General features: G+C 38.4%; 2 protein-coding genes across 4 annotated transcripts in view; both read left to right on the top strand.

Annotated features, from left to right (window-relative positions):
• Nucleotides 1–1,769, top strand: part of esyt2a (extended synaptotagmin-like protein 2a) — a 36,827-nt gene extending 35,058 nt beyond the window's left edge. The window contains exons 20-22 of the mRNA XM_060872394.1: nt 51–156; nt 339–388; nt 480–1,769. Of these exons, the coding sequence (XP_060728377.1) occupies nt 51–156; nt 339–388; nt 480–522 (199 nt within the window). The 3' untranslated portion in view covers nt 523–1,769. The remainder of the gene's footprint in view (nt 1–50; nt 157–338; nt 389–479) is intronic.
• Nucleotides 1,770–7,558: 5,789 nt separating this feature from the next.
• slco5a1b (solute carrier organic anion transporter family member 5A1b) overlaps nt 7,559–24,127 on the top strand; it is a 28,175-nt gene continuing 11,606 nt past the window's right edge. Inside the window, exons 1-12 of one of the 3 annotated variants that reach the window (XM_060872405.1) lie at nt 7,559–7,763; nt 12,133–12,183; nt 13,253–13,366; nt 14,356–14,446; nt 18,301–18,421; nt 18,896–19,217; nt 19,732–20,046; nt 20,151–20,194; nt 21,285–21,607; nt 21,705–21,791; nt 23,526–23,605; nt 23,727–23,791. In XM_060872405.1, coding sequence (XP_060728388.1) covers nt 7,676–7,763; nt 12,133–12,183; nt 13,253–13,366; nt 14,356–14,446; nt 18,301–18,421; nt 18,896–19,217; nt 19,732–20,046; nt 20,151–20,194; nt 21,285–21,607; nt 21,705–21,791; nt 23,526–23,605; nt 23,727–23,791 — 1,701 coding nt within the window. In that variant the 5' untranslated portion in view covers nt 7,559–7,675. Of the gene's footprint in view, nt 7,764–12,132; nt 12,184–13,252; nt 13,367–14,355; nt 14,447–18,300; nt 18,422–18,895; nt 19,218–19,731; nt 20,047–20,147; nt 20,195–21,284; nt 21,608–21,704; nt 21,792–23,525; nt 23,606–23,726; nt 23,792–24,127 lie in introns of all 3 variants that reach the window. The other 2 variants (XM_060872414.1, XM_060872423.1) reach the window with 2 other exon arrangements.

The following is a 24,127-nucleotide window of genomic DNA, read 5'->3' on the forward strand; positions in this document are numbered from 1 at the left end:
ACAGTTTTAAACTTGAGTTTTATTTTTATATGTGCTGTATATTTGTGTAGATTTGAGTTCAGTGTGTCACTGGTGGAGTTACACAGGAGAACTTTGGACGTAGCAGTGAAAAATGGAGGAGGACTTCTGTCGAAACACAAGGGTCTTCTGGGCAAGGTGCGGGAGAGAAGAAAACATTGTGGCCTGATAGTGGCCTGATAGTTAAAGCTGTTTGTATTTCAGAAGTGTCTCAGAAAAACTGAAAAAACATTTAAGACAAAATAAAAATAGCAATCAAAATGTAGCATTTCTGAAATTATTGCTTTGCAGCTTAACTGAGATTTTTTTGCATGTCTCAGGTGTTTGTGGATTTGACATCAGAGGACATATCAAAGAGCTGGACACAATGGTGAGACATACTTCATAATTTTGTTTGTGCAAACCTTAAAAGCAGAAATCACCCTGGGACTATAAACTCACTTTTTTGTTCTTTTTGGTAGGTATGAACTGAGTGAGGATGGACTGAGAAAACCATCCGTTTAATCAGAACACTCTGTTCGTACCTCTGGCCAAAAATCAGGACTCCCTGCGTGGAATCCCCTGCACAGACGACAAACGTCCGCCATGTTTAAATGGAATTTTAATGAACAGTCATATTCTCTATATATAATATGTAGAATATTCATTTTAATCAAGCTCATTTTTATTTAGATGCCCAGCCAAAAGAATATAATGCTTTGAAATCTGATTTCAGAAATGCATCTGCTGAGTTTACTTCATAGTATCATGGTTTAATTTGTGCAATAGGAAGATGTGTGTGTGTGTGTGTGTGTGTGTGTGTGTGTGTGTGTGTGTGTGTGTGTGTGTGTGTGTGTTTGTAAGAAAGATGAAAAATTAACAATTACAAATCAAATAAACATACAGAATATTACTTTTTTTTTACTAGAGGTGTGTGTGTGTGTGTATTCATGCATAAGTGCGTTCAGTCCTAAACTAATAATGAACCTATACTGTGCACTAGTATGACATGTATGACATTTTGCACTCACAAAGGTGTTTGTGTTTTGGTTTTGGGGAAACAGTTGGGAAGTTTATTGTTGTTGTTTGTTTTTTGTTTTAATATTTACCGTGATGTATATATTTACTGCTTATTTGCAAATGCCTTTCTAAAATATTGTAGGGCTGTATAGGCGCAAACCAAAGCATAGTCTCACCTGCTGGTTACTTCTGTCCCTTTAAGTCCTCTGAAATGAACTTTGTAGGAGACTGGGAATATTCCCATTTTGTTGTCTTTATAAATAAGGGATCATCAGTAAAAAAAATACTAAACATAAAGTGAAGTAATAACAAAATGCTGTTGACATTCTCCTGTGTGATGACCTTTTCTTTCAGGGTTGTATTTTGTATATGTATATAGTTTATGTGCCTTAGCCCTGCTTGGGTGTATCAAGGGCAACTAAATGCCCCCGCAACTGTGTGGCAGCACTTTTATTAACTAAATATCATTGTAAGCCATATTGTTAACAATAAGTAAGTAAGCTGTAGATTAGATAACACTTAAGGTCAACACTTGATGCATGTTTTGATAGCCAAATAATGCACAGCATCTTCCATTCTGTCAGTTTCATTGTTTATACACATCAAATCTATCACTAGTCACCGACTCATTAGACGTTAATAGTTAAAACACTAGCAGAAAATCACACAGCATTAGCTAGCGTTAGCAGACAGGTGGCGTTTACTGCAGCATTATTGAGACTGAGACTCAATAAACATAAAACTATTGTAAACCTTTGTCTTGTCTTTAATTGCCTCCTTTTGGACACAGCCTCTTGTAGTTGAATCTACAGTTGAGGGCTTGAAAATGGGAGAAGTCCATTCTGACGTAGGAGTTAAATCTGTCTTTCACCCAAGTTTCTGCCGAACATTCTCTACATCATGTTGAAACAAATTGTTTATGTACTGTTCATTATGACTTACACAGAAGTCTAACACTCAAAAATACAGGAGGCCATTACTCCAATTAAACCTCTACAAACTGAATATAAACTCTGGCCACCCCAGTATGAATTTGGATTTGAATGCATAATGAAAATTCACAATAGTTCATGAAGTGAAAAATAAAAAATAAATAAATAAATAAAATGAAGCACACGCTGCAACCACCAAAAAAGATTGTAGATTGATTGGTGCCACCAGAGAAGCTGTTTTACTGCCCCTTCCCCTCTCCATCTCGTCGTTGACTGCTCAGTCAGTGCAAGAAGCAGGCTGCTGATTCAATCATCACAGGAGAGCACCTGGACTTTTTGGAAAGAAGACAACGGCAACAGGTATGTATGCCATACAGTAGTGACTTATAGTGAAGACATGATTGTATCTTGTAAGTTAACTTTTTTGCCAACTAAATGTTCCTCAGTAAAGTTTTTACAGTGTTCTAATGAAACAGGACTGTTAAAATGTTACTCTGTTAACTTTTAAATGTTAACTGTTAAATGTACATTGTCTATACTGTATATCAATGCATTTTATCTATATATATTAATGCAGTTCAGTTTTTCTTATTCATTTTAGAGATGGCATATGCTATATTGGAAAACAACTGGCCTGTTAAGTGTTTTTAAACTAAATATTGTCCTTTTTTTGGTTTGCACATATATTTGCTGATGTATAATTGTTTTTTAAGGAAAAGAACTACACTAACTGGCAATTATTTATTCTTTAAATAAAGCCGTACGTTTTATCTCTTTGTCGCCATCTCTGTTTGAACACTGAAACTGCAGTTAGTTGTGGTTATCGTCTTTACGCAAAAGAATCTAATGTTTTGAGGTGTATGATTGATAGATAGATAGATAGATAGATAGATAGATAGATAGATAGATAGATAGATAGATAGATATGGTCATAGATAGATAGATAGAAAGTCATAAGAAAGAAAGAAAGAAAGAAAGAATTGATTCTGGATAAATTTTAACCAAAAAAGTTATGGACAACAGCTTTAATGTCATATTGTTACATTAACCAGAAACAAAAATAAACAAGTATATCACACACTATACTGTTTTTTTTTGTTTTGTTTTTTTGGTGCCACCCCAAGATTTGCTGTGGCCTCCTCTGGCCACCCGTATTAAAGATTTCTGGGGGCACCACTGCAAGTAGGTACGATCTTACTCCACCAGGCTCTACCTTCTTGAAGATGATTTCATACTCTGAAATTCTATTGTGTTTCCCCACAACTGAAAAAAGTCTATCTCCTGTGGGAGAGACCACAGATTTGACAGAAATTTTGGCACCACAGGAATAGCATGTGTGGATGTAAGGCAATTCAAGTAGACCAGCCCCTTAACCACATTATGCTATCAACAACTGGGTGCATACTGCTAAAACAACAGTCCAATATTAGTTAAGAAAATGATCACACTGAACTACAAATTAGCTAAAAACTTTTCTGTTGCTTCTACAGCACTCAACATTGAGGATTTTGCATCAGTACTCTGAATCCCTTTACAAGCAAGCCTGTGAATGAGACCTGCTATCATTATTCAAGCAGTTTTTCCTTCTCGTAGCAGACTCTATATGATCAAGCTTGCACAGGCTTCAGCTAATATGCATATATGGTTTGAGTATCACAGCATCTCCCAGTATCTCCATCAATTCAATTCAATTCATTTGTACAGTATTGTCACAAAGCTGGGTGGCTGTGCAGCTGCTGAAGCTCATAAAAAGTTGGTTGATGCAACAGGACAAATAATCCTAAACATAGTCAATCCAATACAGAGTGGCTTCACAGAATGAAAATCTGCCTTTTGGAGTCCGAAACCAAACCTAAACCCCACAGAGGTGCTTTGGAATGACTTCAGGAGAGCTGTTCACACCAGACATCCTGAGAGTATGGCTGGGCAGAAGCATTTCTGAAAGGAAGAGTGATCCATAATTCCTTTGTGCAATTTATAAATCTGCATAATTTCTGACTTTACTAATTACTTCATGCCAAATCCATCATATGATCAATGATGGAGACCCTTTGGTTATAAACATGTGGTTAGTCACTGATTCTCCTCTGTGGTAAGCCATTGAGTTAGACATGTTTCTCCATATATACTGAATGATTATGCGTCCATCCTGAAGGATTTGTGCTTGTGTGGCCAATGTATAAGCTCTGAGCTGAAAAAGCAAACAAAATCTCTGTATGTCTGTAGTTGCATCTCAGACATTTCCTAACCTATGTAAGGCAATGTAGTCCAAAAGTATATTTTATTTAGTCTTTACCAACTTGTGTTCACTGCTAAATACTCTGAACGCTGACAACTGAATACTCATCTTTGCAACTGGACCTTTTTTTCAACTAAATGGTGGAAAATCTTTGACTGTATCTGGTTTACATGTATCTCGTCTCTGCACAGAGGTGCTCCACAGTGATGCGTACTTAGCCCCTGTTTAAACTTCCTGTTCACTCACAAATGTGTTGCTAAATTCAGCTCCAATATCAGTTTGAAGGTTATTAACAACACTGTTTTCCTGGGCCTTATAACAGATAAAGATGAGATGCCTAAAGAGGTCAGAGCATTAACAGTGTTGCAACAACAGTAATCCCTGCTTAATATCAGTAAAGCTAAAGAGGTGATCATGGACCGGATGATGCACGTACATCAATGGGGTTCCTATGGAAAGTGTCAGGAGTATCAAGTACCTCACTAATATTTCTTATTATAAGCTAGTTATAAATCAAATAGATGATTATTTATCTTGGCATGGAGCCTTCATCTGCCGTTTTAAGTAAATTACAACCTTTCCATTTCGACCTGTAAAAGATGCTAGAACTAATTTGAACTGCATGACAGCTTTTTTTTTAATATACTAGTTATTAATGTTTTGTCTCATTGCAAGGACATGAGGTACTCTCCAGAGCAGAGATTTGTCCACATGGTGACAGGTTATCACCAAGACATTAATGGGCTGCAGCCCCAGTCCTGTTGTGACATGGCTCATGGGCACTCATGATTGGTGTGCTGCTCCATGGTGTCCAAACTGCAGCTCTCTTGGCATCACTTGGTTTCAAAAAAGGTCTGGAGAGCTTTCATTCATAAAAAACTATTCATAAACTATTCACAAAAAGCTAGAATAAATACATGTTTTCAGCCTCTACTTAAACTCTGAGTTCCAAACATTTGTTGAAAGTCTGTTCCATAACTGTGGGGCTTTGTAAGAAAAAGCTCTGCCCCCTTTCTGTAGCCTTTTGTACTTCAGGTACTACCAAATAGCCTGTTGTGATGGACAATAAAAAAGATTGTTTAGGTACTGTGGTGCGAGACCATTAAGTGCTTTATAGGTTATTAATAGAAAGAGCACATCTGATGCAATTTTTTGCTCTGAGAATTTTGATGGAGAAGTATAGGGATGGTCAGAGGGAGTTGCACTGTGTGTTTGTAGACATGGAGAAGCACATGACAGAGTGAGAAGAGAAGAGCTGTGGTGCTGTATGAGGAAGTCAGGAGTAGCAGAGAAGTATGTCAGAGTGGTGCAGGACATGTATGAGAGGAGCAGGACAGTGGTGAGGTGTGCTGTAGGTCAGACAGAGGAGTTCAAAGTGGAGGTGAGACTGCATCAGGGATCGGCTCTGAGCCCTGTTTGCTATAGTGATGGACCAGTTGTCAGAGGAGGTCAGACAGGAGTAATCAGAACACTTACTTCTGGCTGCATGTGATCCTGTGTACATGTACTACATGTACTTTTACAGGAGTGCATATTTACTGTATTATTATCATTGGTATGCCCTCTGCTCAGTGAGACTGTATAAGGGAAGGATAAGCTCAACAGTACTATTGTTTTAGGTGGCACAGGTGTGCTCCCTGAAATAACAGGCTGGGAAACAGGCTTTGCTGTTAGCGCTGTTTGTGTGTGTTGCTGATGCACAGATCAAACCATATCATCAAGTTTGCCGATGACATGACCGTGGTGGGTCTCATCAGCAAGAACGATGAGTCAGCATACAGAGATGAGGTGCAGCAGCTAACTGTCTGGTGTAGACCCAACAACCTGTCTCTGAATGTTGACTAAAGAGATGGTTGTTGACTTCAGGAGAGCACAGCGCGACCACTCTCCGCTGAACATCGACTGATCATCTGTAGAGATCGTCAAGAGCACCAGATTTCTTGGTGTTCATCTAGCAGAGACCTTCAACTGGTCACTCAACACCAGCTCCATCACCAATAAAGCCCAGCAGCGTCTCTACTTCCTACGAAGGCTGAGACAGGCACATCTCCCTCTCCCCATCCTGACTACTTTTTACAGAGGGACCATTGAGAGCATTCTGAGCAGCTCCATCACTGCCTGGTTTGGGAACTGCACCATCTCGGATCGCAAGACCCTGCAGCGGATAGTGAGGACAGCTGAAAAGATCATTGGAGTCTCTCTTCCCTCTATAACAGACATTTACACCACATGCTGCATCTGTAAAGCCAACAGCATTGTGGCTGACCCCACACACCCCCACACACACTCTTCACCCTCCTGCCGTCTGGAAAAAAGTACAGAAGCATTCGGGCCCTCATGACCAGACTGTGTAACAGTTTCTTTCAACAACCATCAGACTCCTTAATAACTGTACTGAACTGTACTGAGCAAAACACACACTCACATAAACTGCATGGACTGCACAGACCTAAAGCAAATACACACTCTTCCATTATACATCCATCAAACTGTTTACATGCTGTTTTGCACACTGTTTTTTTGCTCTTTACACATGCTGTCTCACATTTCAGTTGATTGCTGTTTTGTACAATACTTTACAATATCTCATGTAACTGCTGCTATAACACTAATGTGTTCATTCCAGTATTTCTGCTCACGCAATATTGTTAAACATACAGTATTTACACTGGTCGGTGCTGTTTTTGTGTATTGTCTTTTGTGTATTGTCTTTTGTGTAGTGTCTTGTACTGTTTGTTTGCACTGTCTTTTTGTCTTGTCCTGCACTGTTTGCACCAGGTTGCGCAGATGCACGTTATGTGGCTATGACTAACTTACTAAGTCCTTAGCTCTGTCTTTGTTTTATGCAGCACCACGATCCTGGAGAAACCATGGTTGTCTCATGTCACTGTGTACTGCAACAGCTATACTGTATAAGGGGTAGTGGTGGGGGTGGTGATGGGTGGGGGGTGACTGAATGAGTAAATGAGTAATGGCTCTGAAAGTCCCCACAAGGATAGAAATATCTGACCGTTTTGAGGTTGCCTCTTTGAAGGAAGCTTCTTATTTGTAATTGCTTGTTTATTTCTTAATTTAAAAGATGATACATGTATATATATATCATAGCGTTAATTAGCTGCATTAACGTGTGTGTGTGTGTGTGTGTGTGTGTGTGTGTCTGTGTGTGTGTGTGTGTGTGTGTGTGTGTGTGTCTGTGTGTGTGTCTGTGTGTGTGTGTCTGTGTGTGTGTGTGTGTGTGTGTGTGTGTCTGTGTGTGTGTGTGTTTGACGTCACAGTGAGTCAGGGAGGGCCTGCAGGAAGCTCTGACAGGTTTTACGTCTCCTCTTCTTCCCTCCTCCTCCTCCTCGTACGTCAGTCGCTCCATCATCTCTACCTTCACTTCACATCGTCCTGGAAATATAGATTTGAGATATATATCTACACGAATAACCCCAAAAACACGCGAAAAACATCGGCATGGATTTTTAGCGCGTTGTGTCATGGATATATGAGAGAAGAAATGGATTCCTTTTACCTGCTTCTTCCTCTTCTTGCTCTCCAAGTGCGTCTCATCACTGCGGCCGACAGAAAATACGGTGGGTGTGCGTATAGGGGGAGGGGGGGGGGTTCTATATAATATTAATAATATTAATAATCTGCCGTTCACATGATGTTTTATTATACGGGGACCATAATGTAGAATGTTGTCCATGATGCAATAAACGGATTACTAATACCGAATAATAATATTAGAGATGATAATTATGTTAGAAATGATTCACATACATACAGTAATTTATGTATAACACAAAGGACATTGGTCCTGAGGCTGTTAGGAAAGACTCGCCTGGGCCTGTTGGGTAATCAGCACATAAACCTGCACATCATATACACATGTTTATATGTACATTTTTCTGGTGTGTATAATGCGATGGTATCATAAGGTAGTGACTTAGGCTAGGTGCAAAGCCTGTCAGATGAAAAGTACTACATGAAAAGACTTTGTTTAATGGAGAAAAATGTGTGTGTGTGTGTGTAACAGAGATCCAGATTCAAGCTGTTCTAAAGGTTACCCTGTCCATAGGGCATCCCATTACCATAGCAACCACTTTGAGCATCCTTAATTCATGTAGAAAGCCTGTGAGAAAAGGTGGGCGGTTGTTTCCCCAAATAGCCTTATGTGTCTTCTGATTAGGACACAGCATGTCAATTACTGCCGAAGAGGTCTCTGTCAAAGATCTGCAGCGAGCAGCAACCCTTACCAGTGAAACCCTTACTAAATAGTTTGAATCAAATCTGAAGGATTAACTGGCATTAAAATGTCTTTAAAGCTGTTTGGTCAAATGCACAGCTTTTACTTAGTTCTCTCATAGAGACCTATTGTTGTATTCTTTAATTTGACAATTTTGTTGGGAATTTTTTAGATTAATCAGACAACCAATAATGTTTATCTTATGATCAAATTAAGGCAATCACCCTAAATTTCCTCAAATGTCTCACAATTGCATACTTTTTTTCATACAAATACATTTCCAACAGATTTTTATCAATTCACTTGTGCATTCTTTTTTTCAAAAGCATAAAACTATGAAAAATAACATAACAACAACAACAACAACAATAACAATTCTTCTTCTTGTTGTTGTTGCTATGATTGTTATTATGCTGTGATTAAACTGTTTCGAAGTGTGTAACAAATGAAAGTTACTTATCTGGTTAATATGCAAGTAACTTTTGGTTTGTAATTATTTACATGTATTTGAACAACATATGTGTAATGCTGGTGCATGCTGAGCTGAGTGTTGTTTATACTATTTATTGCAGTCTAAATGGTAAATTAGTAAATTATTTGGCTCAAATCTAAATAAGTCACAATTTCTCTAATAAACTGACTCAGGTATCAGATATGCTGTGAATGCAAAACCCATTGCAGATCTATGGGATTTTTACTGGTTTAGCTTCACTGCGCTAGTTAGCAGCATTATGAATGTGATACACTGTATACAACAAGTAATTGCAAGATATGGCCTGAATTATTGTTTGTATATATATATATATTAGGTCTTATATTGTGTGTTCCAAGTTTTAAGAGGTGAGATAAAATATGTAAAAGTAGAATTTTAATATATAAATATAACATATTTTTAATATATAAATGGGGAAAAATAGATGTTTTTAGAAAAGCATATTTTTTTTTAATGTTATTGGTAAATGCTGCTAAATATCAAAACTCATGTGACCATGTGATTGAGTTTCATGTGACTGTACCTGATTTTAATTTTTAAAGAAAGAAATTCTGTATTTTAAAAGAAATCCGGTATTATTAAAATTCAAAATGACAGACATCGAAAAGTAAATGAAAACAATTAATTAAATAATTAAGTAATTTAAAAAAATAAAAGAGAATGTGACTGTTTACTTATAAATTTGAGCTCAAAGCCTTTAAATCCTAATTTAATATATACATAAAAAATAAACCTGTATTGAGATAAGAAACCAGGTGAAGAAAAAATAAATACACCCTACCTACTTTCACAATGATTAAGAGAATAATTAGAAGCCAAGTGTTACTAATAAAATGCACAAGATTAATTAATCATGAAAAGTGTGACTAACTCTATAAAATTGGAACTGACGACTACTTGGTATTCTGGAGCACTCAGATCTCTGAGTCTACATCATGCCAAGAATAAAGAACAGCCATGACCTCAGATATATAATTGTTGCTGCTCATCAGTCTGGGATGTGTTCTAAGGCTATGTCCTAACAACTTGAAGTTCATCATTCTAAAGAAAGGTGGATTGTTTATAAATGGAGATTTTATCCTCTGTAGGCAAGCCTTTGTAAGCAGATGTTATATTCATGTAAATGTTATATTCTCGACAGCACAATCTGAAAAAGGCTGAAGAATGTTGGCTTTCATAGAATGGTGGTAAATCGCTCTTCTCTCCCAAATAGGATTTGGTGCAAATTGCATCTGAACAAACCACAAGTTCTGGAACAATATCTTTTGCAGTGATAAGACCAATGCGGCATGTGTTTGGTTATCATGTACAGTACCAATTACAGTGTCAAAACAGACACAGAGTATCGCCATAAACACCTCATACCATCTATCAAGACATGATTATTTGGGCTTGTTTTTCAGCAAAAAAACCTAGGAAACTTGCAGTAATTGAGACAAAGATGAACTCCACTTTATACTATAATATTCTTTAGACAAATCTAAAGCCATCTATCCAGCAGTTTATGCTGGAAAAGGCTGAAACTTAGTCATGCAACAGGGCAATTATTATAAAAAACGCACCAGAAAATTGATATCCGAATGGCTAAATATGCTGTAGAGTGTGGCTAAATTTTATTAAAATAATTTGAGAGACTGATAAACAGACTCCTACATGTAAATGTTACAGAATTCTAGGGTGTACTGATATTCCCACAGGGTAAATGACTATATACTAAAATCATTTTTTTTATGTTTATGTCACCTGATGTTATTTATTTGCATGTAGAGGCTGATAATGAGCACACAACTGTTATTTAGGGTGGACATTCTTGTTCCTATGACTGTGTGTATTTATTAACTTTTGGACATCAAAATCACCCACCTATTATAGTGTATTTCCTTTTTGTGGCACCAAAACAACTCCAAGTTATCAAGGCCTGGATTCCAAAAGACCTCAGAATTTGTGCTGTGGTATCTGGCACCAAATTTTTTGCAGAAGATCCTTTAAGTTCTTTACGTAAGTTGTAAGTTGGGGCCTCCATGGATCAGACTTGTTTGTCCAGTACATCCCACAGATGATTGATTGGATTGAGATCTTGATAGTTTGTAGGCAATCGATACCTTGAGCTCTTTGGCATGTTCTTTCAAACCCTTCCTGTCCAATGTTTGCAGTATGGCAGATAGCATTATGCTGCTAAAACATTCCACTGCCATTAGAGTATATCATTGCCATGAAGGGGTCTTCAGCAATGTTTAGGTAGATATTATGTGGTATGTGTAAGTAACATGTACATGAATGCCAGGATCCAAAGTTTCCCAGCAGAACACTGCTTAAATATTACTCTGCCCTAGACGTGATGTAAAAGGAAGGATGTTTCTTCAGACCAGTCCACCGTCTTTCATGGTTTCGCCAGTGGGCAGGTGTCAGAATGTTCACTTTGACCAGTCTGTGGCAATGCAGCCTATACACAGCAAGCTTTCTATCATAGCCAGCATTATTTTTTTCAGCAATTTGTGCTACAGTAGCTCTTCTGTAGAATTGAACCAGATCAGCTATCCTTTGCTCCCCATGTACAACAATGAGCCAGCCTTGTGCAACTACAGTATATCCCTTTTTGCCAGTTCCTTCTGGTTCCTTCCTGGTCCTTCCATGGGCCACTTTTGGTAGGTACTAACAAATGCAAATTAGAAACACCCCACAAAACTTGCTGTTTTTGAGATGTTATGATCCAGTTATCTAGCCATCACAATTTCTTAAAGTTACTCAGATGCTTTCAGAGCCCTTTTCCTGACTGTTTCTACCTAATATATCCCACCCACTGATAGATGCTATTGTAAGATTTAATTTATTTTATACATAGGAGACAATCACACAAAGTGTTTCTGTGAGTCTTGCAGAGCCTTAGCTGTACATAATGAAATAAAAGCTTTGCATTAGAATATAAGCTTTTTTTTTTTTTTTTTAAGTTTCTAAGCATTTAAATGTGTGTGTGCACATTTGTGGTTAATTATATGTTTGCAGTATTATCATTGTTTTATACACCTATTGTGTCTTTACTCTTAAATCACCTAGCTTTAACGTGACTTTGTAAAGAATAAGATATAAAAAACATTTTAATTCTGACTAGCTATATTTATTAAATGAAGTGTCTTGGTATCTGTTAGTCCATAGATTTGGACACAACCAAACAACAGAATTCCTGCTTTAAATGTACAATTTTAATTTCTTCTTTCATCAGGTTGCCTGTTTGAGGAGAATCTGTGCATGAACTATGAGATCTGTGTCAATGGTAAGACATGTAGTTACATACACTGATATAGACAATTAGAACAAAGACACATTACACTTTTGTTTGAGTTGTTGCATTTTATTAGATATAATTACATTACTTTCTATTAGCAGTTACACCATTCATATGTACACAATATGAATTGAAGCCTTGAAATGTAAATGTTGAAAATTACGAAATTGTTTTTCCAATAATACGTTGACTTTTTTTTTTCATATTATTACTGAATGGTCATTTCTGCATAACACACACACACACACACACACACACACCAAGAATTTCCTGCAATTTTACAATTGAAGCCATTATTTCCTAACAAACACATTTTAACTTATATCTATTTAATACATTTTATAAATGCTAATGCTGTGTTTAATGGACAATATCTTCATTGCAGACTTACTCTACAGTTAAGTAATAAAGAGAATTAGTACTGCAGCCATAAATGTAATAATAATTATTTGTTTAGATACCTATAGATTTACAGTAGCTAGCTAAAAGGTAATGAACTGTAAAAAGTATTTTATTCATTCCATGTTTGTAACAGTTTATTTATTTATTCTCTTCTCTGGAAGTGAATTATTTTTGTGTGGACAATATACACAGTCTGGAGTATATTGTTCTGCTTATAGCATAACTATCTGACAATAGTGACAATGTTTCTTTAACCACCATACTGTGGTACATTTATAATCATTAATAATACATTTAATATACAATAATAAATATAAATGAAATTATTTATTGAACACAAGATTTGACCATGTTATTTTTAATCAACAAGCCACATGGCTAGGAACATAGCTAATGGCTAATGAAGGCCTTAGTAATTAGCTAATTGATTATTAATTAGATGAATCAGATATGTTTAATGAGGGAGAAACCTGAACTCTGCAGAGCTACTCCACTCCAGAGCTGATGTTCAACTTTATTTAAATTAGGATATACAGTAGGTGATGTGCCTAGACAGTATACTATAGCTCCCACATTTCTGACCAGTTTCTGCAAAACCGCTTCACATTTTGGCAGATGTTGTACAATAATACGTAATGCTATCATTGTTTTGTAGATGGAATGTTCGGCCGTTGTCAGATGATGATGGGAGCAGATGTGTACACGTATGATATCCCACCAGCAACCCTGCAGAGATTTCGAACATTATTCTTGAAACTTTCACTTCGAGGTATGTAACAACGAATCGTATAGACTAATATGATACTTATAGCTTGTCAGTCTGCAAAATAGAATGAGATGAAGACCTTTTACCTGCTCCTCATAGCATCTTGGAACCCTGCTGAATTAAACTAATCATAGTGATAGTGGAGGAATTGGATGTGGGATTGATGCAGTATGACATGAAGCAGGGCCATTACCACCCTGATATGGATTATTTTCACATTACCATGAAAACCAGAGTCTGCAAGGTGATAGTTACATGAGTTATCCCTCATAATGATGAGACTCTTTTGCAAAATAAAGATGACCCAAAACACAACAAAACTTTCCTGAAAAATGAGAAACTAGACAAGGTACAAACTCTGTACTGTAGCTTAGAAGAAATATATTTTGATGACTGCAGTCACACAGGGTCCAGGAGTCAAATAGTGATACATAGGCCAATTAATCTCTTTTAAATAATGCATTAAAATTTGCATTTTAATATGTGGAAAGTCCCCTGAGGTGCAAGATAACCATGATCTCTGACTGGGAAGAATGGTATTACATTATTATCCCCTCTGACAATTAGAGCAACACTAGCCAATCTTGAGAGCTTGTGATGGGGAGAACAAGTGTTTATGGGAGGATTAAACTGGTAGAAAATTAGGTAATTAAAAAAATCCAATGTGCAATACAACACATTTCAGCTCTTCCATCAGGCAGATTATGTTCCAGGCTTTTGCTAGAGATCCAGATTTGAGTGCAAATTTAAAATTAATTAAATTGAATTTTGATCAACTTATAAACATATAAATATTACAAATATTTATGTACCAGAACTCAAGTGCAGTTGATTCTTTGAGCTAGAATGAGGAAGAAAATTGAAGAAGAATTTACAGATGGCTTATGGCAATGTGGTCTAATTAGTTTAATACAACGTTGTCTAATTAGTTGAATACAATGTGGTCTAATTAGTTCAATACAATGTAGTCTAATGTAGTCTATGCTCCCCAGGCCTGTCATGGCACGATGACATCACTCAGCAGGTCCTGTCTAAAGAATTTTCTAAACTACACAGGATCCCTCTGCCACCACCTGGCTCAAGGTAATGTACTCACAGAGATATGAAATTAAACGCTAAATGCCGAGCAAACCAAGAAACTGTTGGGGTTCCTGGAAAAAGAACATAAGAATGTTGTGCATATTCATTTAAATGAATTCATTTAAATGTTTGATTGCTCCAAGAACTTTCCATGACCATGTGTCAACACCAAAATATACCAAAAGTTTTATACACCTGACCATCATATCTACATGTGCTTTTTGGACATTATTGTAGTTTTAGTCCACCCTATGCTGCTTTAAAACCGTCAATCTTATGGGAATTTTTTTCACTAGATTTTGTAGCATGGCTATGTAGGGCCCCTAGAGTGCACTCAGTATTTCAGCTCATTTAAAAAGTGTTCACTGGGGTTGAGGTCAGGGCTCTGTACAGGCGACTCAAGTTCTTTCACGCCAAACTTGCCAAAGCTTGTCTTCCTGGACCTCAAATTGTGCAAAAGCATTGTTGTGCTGGAACTGGTTTGGGCCTCTCAATTAGAGAGAAGAGAAATTGTAATGCTACAGCATACAAAGACTTTCTACCCAATATTGTGATTCCAAATTTGTGAATACAGAACAGGTCCCATTATAATTGTGATGGTCAATTGGGCATAAACTCTTGGATATTTTATCATGCTGGCTGTCTGGATTAGCAGTGATCTCTGGTTAGCATACAGTTCAGATTATTGAGTGATGAGGGCTTTGAGGTAAGAGGGAGCTGGTCCATTTTTGGCTTTGTAGGCCAGCATCAGTGTTTTGAATCTGATGCGTGCAGCTACCGGAAGCCAGTGGAGGGATCGCAGCAGCGGGGTGGTATGAGAGAACTTTGGCAGGTTGAAAACAAGCCAGGCAGCTGCATTTTGGATCATTTGCAGAGGACGGATTGCGTTCATAGGTAGACCTGCCAGCAGTGCATTGCAGTAATCCAGTCTAGAAATGACAAGAGACTGAACAAGTACCTGAGCAGCCTGTGTGGACAGAAATGGTCGAATCCTTCTAATGTTGTAGAGAAGAAACCGACATGAGCGAGTCACATTAGCAACATGAGAGGAAAAGGACAGTTGATTGTCCATGGTTACCCCAAGGTTGCGAGCTGTGGCTGAAGGGGAGATCAGATCGTTGTGTAAGGATATAGCAAGATCATGACCTGGGGATGAATCACCTGGGATGAAGAGCAGCTCAGTTTTGCTAGGATTAAGCTTTAACTGATGAGCAGTCATCCATGATGAAATTTCTGCCAGACATGCAGAGATCCGGTCAGAAGCTGTGGCATCTGCGGGTGGGAAAGAGAAGATAAGTTGTGTATCATCAGCATAGCAGTGGTAAGAGAACCCATGTGAGGAAATAACTTCACCAAGAGAGTGAGTATACAGGGAGAAAAGAAGAGGACCAAGTACTGAGCCTTGTGGGACGCCAGTGGAGAGTCTGCGTGGAGCAGATGTCACTCCCCTCCATGTTACCTGATATGAGCGTCCTTCCAGGTAGGAAGCGAACCATTCCCAAGCTGATCCGCATATCCCAAGACTCCTGAGGGTGGCTAAGAGAGTCTTATGGTTGACCGTATCAAACGCTGCTGAAAGGTCAAGGAGGATAAGGACGGATGAGAGATTGGCTGATCTAGCAGCATGTAGTTTCTCAGAGACATCTAAAAGGGCTGTCTCTGTGGAATGAGCTGCTTTAAAGCCAGACTGGTTGGGGTCTTGGAGGTTGTTCTGTGAGAGATAGACAGACAGTTGATTAAAGACAATGCGTTCAAGAATTTTTGAAAGAAACGAGAGAAGTGATACCGGTCTGTAGTTACTGATGTCTGATGGATCCAGAGCAGGTTTCTTCAGGATGGGAATAACCCTTGCTCTCTTGAAGGTAGTTGGTACCTGACCAGATGCTATGGATCTATTGGTGATAGTTGTAATGAAGGGCAGAAGGTCTTGCGAGATGGTCTGCAGCAAAGTGGAAGGGAGTGGATCCAATGGGCAGGTGGTAGGATTGCAAGACTGGATGAGTTTTAGAATCTCTTCTGCTGTTACAGTTGAGAAATGTGACAACAAAGGTGTAGGGGAGTCCATACTCTGAGATGTAAGTGCAGTCGGGGCTGAAGTGAAGGTCCGGCAGATTTCCTCAATCTTCTCCTGGTAGAAAGAAGCAAAGTCTTCTGCAGTCAGGGAGGATGAAGAAGGTGGAGCCGGGGGGTTGAGCAGAGAAGAGATGATGTTGTGGAATTTCCGAGGGTCATGTGAGGAAGCTTCAAGCTTTTCCTTGTAGAAGGAAGTCTTGGCAGAAGTCACATCTGAGGAGAACTTGGCCATGAGTGTTCGGTAAGAATCAAGATCTGCATCAAGTTGTGATTTCTTCCACTTTCTCTCTGATGATCTTAGCTCTCTTCGATTGTTGCGCAGCATATCTGAAAGCCAAGGAGCAGAACAAGAAGTTTTCTTGGGTTTAGTGGACGTAGGGCAGAGGAAGTCCATAGTTGAGGAAAGAGATGAGAGGAAAGTATCTGTGGCCGAGTCCAAGGGCAGTGAGGAGAAAGACTCAGGATCAGGCAGGGAAGAAAGAGTGCCAGAAGCTACAGAAGAAGGGGAGACAGAGTAAAGGTTGCGGCGGGTAAGAGCGAGGGGGTGAGAGGTAGTTTTAGGTAGGGTAGGGAGAGTGATGGTAAAGGATACCAGGTGATGATCAGAGACGTGTAGTGGGGTAGCAGTCACGTCTGTAGCTGGAGAAGGACGGGTGAAAACCAGGTCCAGCACATTGCCTCCTTTGTGTGTGGGGATGTAGCTGTTGAGTGTGAGTGTGAATGAGTCAAGAAGAGACAGGAGGGAAGAAGAATGTAGCTTGTCAGAGGGGAGGTTGAAGTCACCAAGCACTGTCAGGGGGGAGCTATCAGAAGGGAAAGCACTAAGCAGTGTGTCCATTTCTTCCAAGAAGTCACCTAGGGGACCAGGAGGGCGGTAAACAACAATGATAACAAGGTTAATTGGAGAGGTAACTGAAATGGCATGGAATTCAAAAGAGGAGATGGTTAAATGAGACAAGAGGAGAGGTGTAAAGCACCATTTCTTTGACAGCAATAAACCTGTACCACCACCCCTGCCTGTTTCTCGTGGTGAGTGAGAGAAAGCATGGGCAGAGGATAAAGCAGCTGGTGTAGCAGTGTTCTGTGGGGATATCCAGGTCTCTGTTAGCGCAAGAAAATCAAAGGAGTAATGGGAAGTTAAAGCAGAGATAAAATCAGCTTTTTTCACAGCAGACTGGCAATTCCAGAGCCCACCTACCACCACTGTTTGAGACTTACACAACAGAGGAGGGTAGATGAGGTTACTGGGATTGTGACCTCTGCTCTGTGGACGAGAGTGTCTGCGAGTGTAGGAATTGAGTACAGAGATGGGTTTAAGGCACATATTTGCAGTCAAGAGTGAGAATTAAGGTATGGTAGAATATAGCAAAACAGTATTAGACACAAAGTTTACAATGAGAGAGAGAGAGAGAGAGAGAGAGAGAGAGAGAGAGAGAGAGAGAGAGATACTTACAAACCGCTACAGACGCTAGCGTCTGTAGCGGAGAACCTTCAATTTAAATTTATTTAAATTTATTATTGAATACGCAGGAAGGCTCCGGTACATTGCAATGGTTTCCCTGGTTGTGTAATTTAAGCTTTCGTTCTGTAGCTTGCTGTAGGTTTCAGTTTTCAACCCATCTTCTTCTGGTAGCAATACGATTACCTCATTTGCACTGATGAGCGTTAATTATCTTATGATGCTACTCTTGTGCGCATCAGCAGCAGGAGCCAAATTTAGATGCCATTATGATGTTGTATTATAATGTAGGGCTGATAATGTTCAAATGTTTCTTAATATACAGACACCTGGTACAGGCAGCTTCTGTGGAAGGTGAAAGACTGAATCCATTGGAGGAGAAACTTAGCAAAAGTCTGCAGAAGTATTTGCTGAACATGAGTCTGCTGCCTAAACTAAATGGTCAGGTAAGGTACTCTTAGGAGTTTGTGCTTTCACTCTCTTCCACTACTACATTTGGTGCATACAGGTATATGCTTATGCAATAATGTGGTAGCGCCTATTGTTTGCTATGTGGGTGCACAGATCTAAGGCTTTAGTGTCTGTCCAATTGCTGGCATATCCACATACTTCACCTGTACAGTATATGATGAATTATAACCACAATTAATGATTATTTTATATAATTTTATAAATTCCTATACAAATAAACTGTAATTGAATTGAAATTGTGCTTTTAATATCATGCCCTTAAATCAGTTTACTCTGCTGTCACTGAACAGACAAAAATTATTATTATTATTGTGTGCGTGTGTTTGTGTGTGTGTGTGTGTGCGCGCAGACATCCATTTTAGTGTCTGTCTGACATGTGCAAAGTCAAGTTTGTAAGTTATTATATGTAAGTAAATATCGTGTGTGTGTGTACCTGTTTGTTTGTACAGGTCATCAAAACGAAGTCCTCTCTGCCATCGATGTATTATTATTCTGGAAAACCAAACCTTAAAATCAGCACAGTCCCACCTGAATTCACCCCAGATTCACCCTATCAGTCTGCTCCTTTCCCGGACCTTACTCGTTATCAGAGTGACACAGTGTACAACACACAACAGCTGGATGGTTCAGACTTTGCTCTTACTGCCTTAAAGCAGTATGTGTCTCAAAAAATGTCATCTGGGCAGAGAGGTAGACCAAAACCAGAGCCAGTATTTACAAAGGGTGGATCCTCACAATTGCTTGTCAAAAAACCTCTGACTCCAGTAGATGGTATGATCTGTTTCCTCTATATGAAGTGTATAATTGACATATAATTATATATTATGCATAATATTGCTGTAAGAAAATACTGAAATTCCATCAGATATAAAAAAAAAAAACCTCTTTAATTGTTTGTAGACATGATTAATCAATTTTAATGTCTACGCTTTCCTTGGCAACATATTTGATTGTATCTCATTCATGACTGTTAGCTAAAGGAGCAAAACTGGTCAATGCTCTCTTGGTGGGAGGGACGCTGTCTATCCCTTATCAATCACACTAGCATTGTTTAGGGGGGTGAATCTAGATTGGCAAGCATTTTAAAAATGTATTCATGTGTCTCAGAAGAAGCATGTGTTAGCTTTCACTCTCATCATATCCTAACTGTTACATGATAGAAGCGCTGACAGGAGGGTGGGAATTGACAGGTTAGAGTAAAAAATTTTGATTTAGCTCAAATGTAACTTAAATGTTGCTCCTAAATATTCCGTGTTTTTGTGCCTGTTGGTTTTGCTGTTTACAGAGACCTTTATCCGAAATGTTTTGCACAATGTAGGAAGGCACAATGTAGATGTGCAGAGTTTGAGTTCAGCAGATCTGGACCAGCTGGCCTCTCTCATAGCTGATGCTCTGCAAGTAGTAGAGAAACAAGCAGGAAATGGATACACACCCAGAGATCTGACCCAAGAAACAGAAGATGTGCAAACTGAAGAACTGCCACCTATTGATCAGGAGCCAGGTGGAGATTCATGGAATGACAATACCTCAGAGTCAGTAAAACAACTAAGTGAAGAAACACCAAACACTCAAATGTTTGAGACCATGTCATCTGTGTCAGGTACATCTCTGGGATATTATTAAAGCAAGTTAATTGTAATATATAATGTTTTTACTATAATACTTTATTAATATAAATCATGTTGTGCTACTTATTCTCTGCAGGTGGACAAAGCAGGAAGGAGCTGAGTTCTAGTGCAGATCATAAGGTATTTATGTTTGCCTGTGTTTGCCATCACTTTTTATATATGCTCAATATTCAATGTGGCCAAACTCAGTAAATGAGTTGTAAGGGCTTTGATCAATGAGGTGATCAGGAAGCCAATGAGCCTCAGATGTCTACTGCAGAGACTGTAGAGCCTGCAAGAAGAACAACCATCTCAGAAGTACTACATCCATAAGGCCATTATAGTAAAGAGTTTAGACAGAAGCCACATCAGAATGGGATGAATTTGGCAGGCATATAAACCGCTGAGATTGAGAAGATCTGAGAGAAGAATTGGAGAAACTGCCTGCTCTTTTACATTTACATTTACATTTACAGCTTTTGGCAGACGCCCTTATCCAGAGCGATGTACATAAGTGCTTAAATCTCTAACATTGAATACATTAATGCTGGCTCACTAAGTTACATACTTAAGATACCACGAGTTTAAAACATTTGTTCAAAGTTACAATGAAAAAGTGTCAAAGGTATGTTTTTTTTTTTGTTTTTTTGTTTTTTTAAATGCAAAAGATAAGGAAAGAAGTGCTAGTTGAAGTGTTTCCTGAATACGTAGGTCTTCAACCGCCACTTGAAAATAGCCAATGACTCAGCTGTCCGGACCTCTAGGGGAAGTTCATTCCACCACCTTGGTGCCAGAACAGAGAAGAGACTTGTAGTGTACTTTTATTAATGTTACAAATATAAGGAAGCACTTTAACAGAAATTCCCAGGCAGTTTTTGTGCTCCTGTTATTCCCATGCTGTTGATACTTAAGGACTTAAGCACTTGTTCTTGTTTGTGTAGGGGCTAAAAGTCTTGTTATGGGGCATAGAACCGCTGCCACAAATTTATGAAAACCTTTAAGAAGAACTTCAAATTTAAGAAAAAACTTTCAACTATAAATAAAATGACAAGCTACAATAAAAATGACATTGGGTTGTGAGGACATTTGATTTAAAATGTGTAACCTGGACATGAGGAATGTAGACAGCAGTAATGGCTGTCCTCCAAGCATTAAAATAAAGGCAAAAATAGAATGTAATATTTGAGTGTATTCTTTAATCATTTATATTGGCTCTCTTCTGTGTTTACAGGATGGAGAATTGTTGGGGAAGCTGCTGGAGTATCTGGATAAGTCCCCCACCTCAGAGACGAGCCCTCCTGTAAAGGAGCAGGGTGCATCAGTGGAGAGAGTACACAGCAGAACAACCGAGCTGGGTGTAAAAGTACAGAAGAAGGCAATGGAACAGGTGGAGGAGGTGGAGGGATGGGTGGAGGCTGCTGCTCTAGCGCCATCCTCTGGTCTAGAGATGGATCTCACACCACACAGGCAAAATGTAAAAGTGCAGGATCTGCAACTTGATGTACAGACCAACAGTAATAATGATGTATATGGCTACATCATAACAGATACTGAGTAAGTACTTATATATCAACAGAAAAAAAACACAAATAATAGTAGTAGAATTGATTTTTTTTAATTATAAATTGATGGCTCGTTTTTTCTTTATCAGCTCTCTTCCCACTGATCAAGGATTGCACCTAATGGAGCTCTTGTGTCGCAAAGCAAAGATCCAAATGACTGATTTCCTTGACCTTTCGTAAGTCATCTGTATATATGTGTGTGTGTGTGTGTGTGTGTGTGTGCGTATGTGTGTTAAATTAACTCACTGTTTAGTTTCCTCTATGTATTTACAGTCATGTGAAAAAATTAGGACACCCCATTATATATTAAAGTTCTTTATTATAAGTCAACATGACAATTTCTGATCTTGTTTTAATTTGTACCTGTAGATGAAAGTGATATAATTGCATGTAAGCAACCAAAACACAGCTTGCTTTCACTTATTAAACAAAAGAAATTAACATAAATGAGAGTTTAATCGGTGGAAAAAGTTATTACACCCTATGCCTTCCCCTTTTGGCTGAAATAACCTCTATGAGATGTTTCTTGTAGCCATCTACCAGTTTCTGACATTGACTGGAAGAAAGTTTTCCCCACTCTTCAATGCAGAATTCTTTCAGCTGTGTTTCTTACATGCAAAGTCTGTTTCAAATCAACACACAGGATCTCAATAGGATTTAGGACTTTGACTTGGATTTTATAGAATTTTGCATTTTCTACTTTTCAGCGAGTCTTTGGTGGATTTACTGTTATGTTTTTGTTATGTTGCAAGGTTCTGCTTCAGCTTCAGTTTTTTTGACAGATGGTCTCACATGTTCCTCAAGCACCTTCTGATACAATGTAGAATTCATAGTCAATTCTATGATGATGACCTGGCCAGGTCCTGCTGCAGCAAAGCTCAAACCATAACACTTCCACCTCCATGTTTCACAGTTGGGATGAAGTTCTTTTGTTGAAATGCTGTATTTGGTTTACACCAAACATCCCTGTTATGGTCTCCAAATAATTCAGTTTTAGACTCATCTGTCCAAATCACATTATTTATTCCAGAAATCTTGGCCTTTGTGTTATTTGGCAAACTTCATTGTTGCCCTCATGTTTTTTTTTTTTTACAAAGGTTTTCTCCTTTCACACCTCTCATGATAATTAAAGTTGTTCAGTCTCTTTCTGATTGTAGATTCCTGCACTTTGACATCAAATGTAGCAAGAGCTTGGTAGGTCCTGTGATGATATTTTAGGGTTTTTGGAGACTTCTTTAAGCATCTTGCAGTCTGCTCCTAGGGTGAATTTGCTTGGATGGCCTGAGTGGTTTTAAATGTTCTCCACAGTGGAATGACTGATTACAAATTGTTTTGAGATATTTGTATTTTTATCCTTACCAGACTCATAAGCATCAACAATCTTCTTTCTGAAGGCCTCAGAGAGCTCTTTGGATCTCACCATGGTGATGTGTCTCACTTCATCAAATAAGCGCAAACTAAACAAAATATCTGAGGTTTAAACAAGACAAGCCTTCTTCAGAATGTTCTGTAACAATGTTCTAATAATTTGCACCTGATGTGATACACCTGTAGGTCATTTTACCCATTTAAAGTACAAATAAATGTGGGGCTGTCCTTACTTTTTGAAATTGGAATTTTATATTTGTTTAGATATATTACTTGAATCTTTCAATATTTTTGAAATCAAGATTAAATGTCCACATGTTTAACTATTAAAAAAAAGCACAGGCTTTCATGGGGTGTCTAATATTTTGCACGACTGTACGTCTGTTCTTTAAACTTGTTAATCATTTATCAAGTGTCCTACTACCGGCTGATTATTAAGTAACATTCATAACATTTACATTTTTTTTATTAAGTATCATGCATAACACCAAAAAAACACCATCACAAAATCTTAAACAAATGTTCTGTGTGAATGTGTGCAGTGTTGTTGGTCCAGCTGTGACATTCCAGGTCCGCACTAATGATCAGAATATCACCACAGCTGCCATTGCTAATTTGGCTGGTAAGAATTTTGCACACACACACACACACACACACACACACACACACACACACACACTTTTTGCCACTCTCTAACAATGTACACACGTCATGACTGACACTTTTGCTGTCGGTGTAATCAGATAAACAGAAGGCTGCACTAGAGAAGGAGGCTGGAGTCACCATTTTGGAGGCTGGAGTTACTGATGTAAGGAACTCGCTGTCATTGATACACTCTGCTGCATGAAAAAATAAACATTTAAAAGTAATTTATTTGTAGACTAGTTACACTGTATGGCTAATGTTTTGTGTACACCTGATCATCATGGCCATGAGGCCCCACCTCTCAAAGTTTTCCCTTCACTTTGAGCTTCGCTTAAATGTGTTACAACAGGTGAGTAAGGTGAGATCCTTTAGACATTTTTTGTGAGGTTAGGAAGTGTGAAAGTGTGTGGCATTCACAGAGCCCTGATCTTTATCTCACTGAACTTTATCTCACTGAACTGCTGGGGATGAATTTGAATGCTGAGATGATTGTATGTTA

Source organism: Tachysurus vachellii, chromosome 1 (assembly GCF_030014155.1).
Source record: "Tachysurus vachellii isolate PV-2020 chromosome 1, HZAU_Pvac_v1, whole genome shotgun sequence".
NCBI classification, from domain to species: domain Eukaryota; kingdom Metazoa; phylum Chordata; class Actinopteri; order Siluriformes; family Bagridae; genus Tachysurus; species Tachysurus vachellii.